The 3,915-nt window shown below is 43.8% G+C and overlaps 1 protein-coding gene across 1 annotated transcript; it reads left to right on the top strand.

The window, feature by feature from the left end:
* Positions 1-890: 890 nt before the first annotated feature.
* LOC149128962 (metabotropic glutamate receptor 8-like) lies at positions 891-2,655 on the top strand (the record flags this gene model as incomplete). Its single annotated transcript, XM_089346885.1, has 1 exon — positions 891-2,655. A coding segment is annotated over exon 1 (1,640 nt), but the record flags the coding sequence as incomplete, so codon positions are not given.
* Between the last annotated feature and the right edge of the window lie 1,260 nt (positions 2,656-3,915).

Raw genomic sequence — 3,915 nt, 5'->3', positions numbered from 1 at the left:
GATTGTGGTGGTGGTGGTGGTGATGGTGGTGGTGGTAGCGGTGGTAGTGATAGTTGTGTTGCTGGAATTGGTGGTGATGATGGCGGCAGCAGTGGTGGTGCTAGTAGTGATGGTGCTGGCGGGGATGGTGGTTGTGGTGGTGGTGATGTTGGTAGCGATGATGATGATGATGATGATGCTGATGAGGTTGATATATGCGCTATGTCGTCATAGACTCGGGAATAGGGGATGCAGTGGATGCCACTCCAATCCCTAAAATTTTATGGAGGGCAATGAAAACGCTTAGATTTGGATTTGCAGCCCCTAAACGAATTTCGTTCCTGCACTTATGTATGTGGTGCATGTGTATGTGTGTGTATATACCACTACCCACATTACCACCACCACCACCACCACCACCACTATCACCACCACTACCACCACCTCCAACATCACCACAACCATCATCGTCACTACCACTAATACCACCACCACCACCACTAACACACTCACTACCGCCACCAACAACAACACTACCCTTACCATTACCATTATCGCCACCAGTACCGCCGCTATCATCACTACAGTGATGATACCACGGCCAACATGACCACCACCACAACAACTACCATCACGCCACTACTTCAACCATCGTAACTACCACCACCACCACCACCAATCTCACTATCACTATCACAACCTTTTTGCTATTTCCAGCAAAAATTGGTACCTTGTGCCACTGTTTCCTATTTATAATTCTACCTTTATGGTGCTTTATATATATATATATATATATATATATATATATATATATATATATATATATACCTATCTACCTGTCTATCTTGAAAGCCATATACATACGTGTGTGTGTGAGTGTCTGTCTGTGTGTATAAATATATGTATTTATGTATGTGTGTATGGGGGTGTGTTGTTACGTTTCCTTCTTTCTATTCTCTTCCATTTCTCTTTATTACAGGTCAGCCCAACCTCAACCAGCGACGTTCTCAGTAACAAAAAACTCTACCCGAACTTCATGAGGGTAGTTCCAGCCGACAGATACCAAGTGGAAGCCATCACCGTTATTCTGGAATTCTTCAAATGGTCCTACGTGTCTATAGTATTCACAGACAGCAGCTACGGGCGCGACGGAGTAAAACGTCTCAGATCTGTGCTCGGCCAGAAGGGTATTTGCATTTCAAAGACCCTGGAAATCGGATATGAGTGCACCCCTGAAAACATGCGCAAGACTCTGGCCAAACTTCAGGGTCATAAATCTCCAAAGGTCGTTGTCCTCTACATAGAAATAGTCGACGTTGAATTGATTTTGCGAATGGTGAAAAGCATGGGGATTGAACGCGATTTCATGTGGGTTGCTAGTGATTCCTTTAGTCTTGGTCTGCCCTACGACCTGCGCCACATGGTGGTCGGTTCATTGACTGTCAGACCGTATTCAAAACTGGTTGGTGAGTTTGAAGAACGTATGAAACTTCGCTTCCCGTCATCGAAGAAAACTAACGCGTTTGGAATGCCTTCGACGACCACAACGTCAAAGAACGTATCGATGGATGACGAGTTTAATATGTACGTACCGGCCGGTTTTTATATCGATGCTGTCAATGCCTTGGCCACCGGCGCCGACCTGTTGATTAAAGAACGATGTCCACGCTCGACAAGCAGCGAAGAACTGCGCAAATGTGTCAACCCCGTAGAGCTGTGCAAGAGAATGAGGAATCTCACTTTTAACGGGTCGTACGGCGAGATCTCGTTCGATCAGAACGGCGACGTGGTAGGTATGTATGAGATTATTCAATACCAGTATGACGACAACGACCAGGTTAACTACGTGCCGGTCGGTTCCTGGGACATGCGCACAAATCGCCTGAGGATCGACGAAGACCAACTCCGTTGGCCGCCGACAACAGCGACGTCGGATGGAAACTTCTCTCGGACGCCCCCAGTTTCGAAATGCGGCGATCGCTGTCCAGCCGGTTCCATATATTACTTTCCAAAAGAGACCTGTTGTTGGGAATGCCGCAAATGTAAAAATAACGAAATCACAGACGAAAACTTGTCCATTTGTAAAATCTGCCCCGAGTTTTATTGGCCTGTAGACGAGCAGCAGAAGGCCTGCGAGAAAATACCGCCTCACTTCACTCAAATCAGCGACAAGACGGCCATTATCGTCTGCTCGGTGGCTTCAATCGGTTCTTTCAGTTGCATCGTTATCGTGCTGATATTTTTTCAATACCGCAACGACCGTCCAATACGTGCATCCAGTCGGGAACTAAGCCAGTTGATGTTGTTCGGTATATCGGTTGCTTACATGTTGGTCATCAGCTTTATGGCTTCGCCCAGCAATAGTATTTGTTACATCAACTATATAGGATTTAATCTAAGTTTCACCTTGGTTTATGCGCCGCTGCTCGTGAAAACCATTCGTATTCACCGGATATTCAGAGCTGGGCGAAAATCGGCCAATCTACCTGCCTGCACTAGTTCCTGCTCACAGTTGATCATCGCCGCAAGTCTTTTGTCGGTACAGGTAAGACTCGTTAGCTTTTTATCTTTGGTTTTTATCATGTACTGCCTTCCGTCCAATATGTATATTTTATGCATTGTTTTCCAGGGACAAGTGATTGATAGACTGATACAGAGACGCATATCGATAACTATGTATGTATGTAACTATATAGGCACACACACATTTATATATGTATACACAAATACACACAAACATCTATCTATCTATCTATCTATCTATCTATCTATCTATCTATCTATCTATCTATCTATCTATCTATATATATATATATATATACACAGTGTAGTAGAATCCTCAAACACCATAGGATCTCCATGGCATGAAACTACTACTCGCACTTATTTAAAAAGCGTGTAGACTAAATGATGTATACATACATAGATATATATATGTATATATATATTTATGTGTCTACATATATGTATACTATGTATATATATATATATATATATATATATATATGTGTGTGTGTATATGAATGTACTCCAAGTATCTTACTCCACTTCCTTACTCTGTATTGCACTTCCTCAGCCAACTCCACATCCACAGTCACATGTGATCCCAGATACTTAAAACACCCACCTTCCCTAACATCTCATCATTTATACTCACATCCATCCTGCCAGCCGTTCCATCTCTCGAACATCTCGTCACCTTACTCTTAGCTACATTCACTTTCAGCTTCCTCCTCTCACACACTCTTCCAAACTCTGCCACTAGTCTCCTCAGTTGCTCTTCTGAATCCACCACCAGTGCTCTATCATCAGCAAACAACAACTGACTCACCTGCCGTTTCTCTCCATTTTCTTTCACCATTTGGGCTCCCGTATGAAAAGTTCTACCATTTACCTCTCTCACTACACCCTCCATATATCAATCAAATAGCCACAGAGACATCACACAACCCTGTCGCAACCCCACCTTCACATCAAACCACTCATTTACTTCACCACCCACCCTAAGGCACGCCCGCTTTTCTCTATAAAATCTCTGAACAGCCCTTAACAAGCTACCATCTATTCCATACAATTACATCACCTGCCACATTACAGACAGGTAGTAACGAAAAATAAGATGAATAAGAAGAATAAAACATACAATAAAGTAAAACATTAAGTATGTCAGTGCCCAGATATAGTTACTTCCATACCCACACTTTTGGTCCTTTGTACGCGCGCCTTTGTACGCGCGCACACACACACACACACACACACATACATAACACACACACACACACACACACACTCACTCGTATGTCAGTTAAGTAGATGCCAATAAACTGTTCAGCCATTCATGTAGCCCCGCTGTGAGGCTGGGCACCGCGCAGTCGGTTCAGGGGTCTGACTGAGTGGGTCGTAAATCTCTTAGTGTCTGTTCACGAATGCATATGT

The sequence above is a fragment of the Octopus bimaculoides genome, unplaced genomic scaffold, assembly GCF_046866305.1.
Source record: "Octopus bimaculoides isolate indiv1 unplaced genomic scaffold, ASM4686630v1 contig292, whole genome shotgun sequence".
Lineage (NCBI taxonomy): Eukaryota > Metazoa > Mollusca > Cephalopoda > Octopoda > Octopodidae > Octopus > Octopus bimaculoides.
Note: the sequence above shows the minus strand (reverse complement) of the source record. Positions and strands in the feature narration are given on the sequence as shown.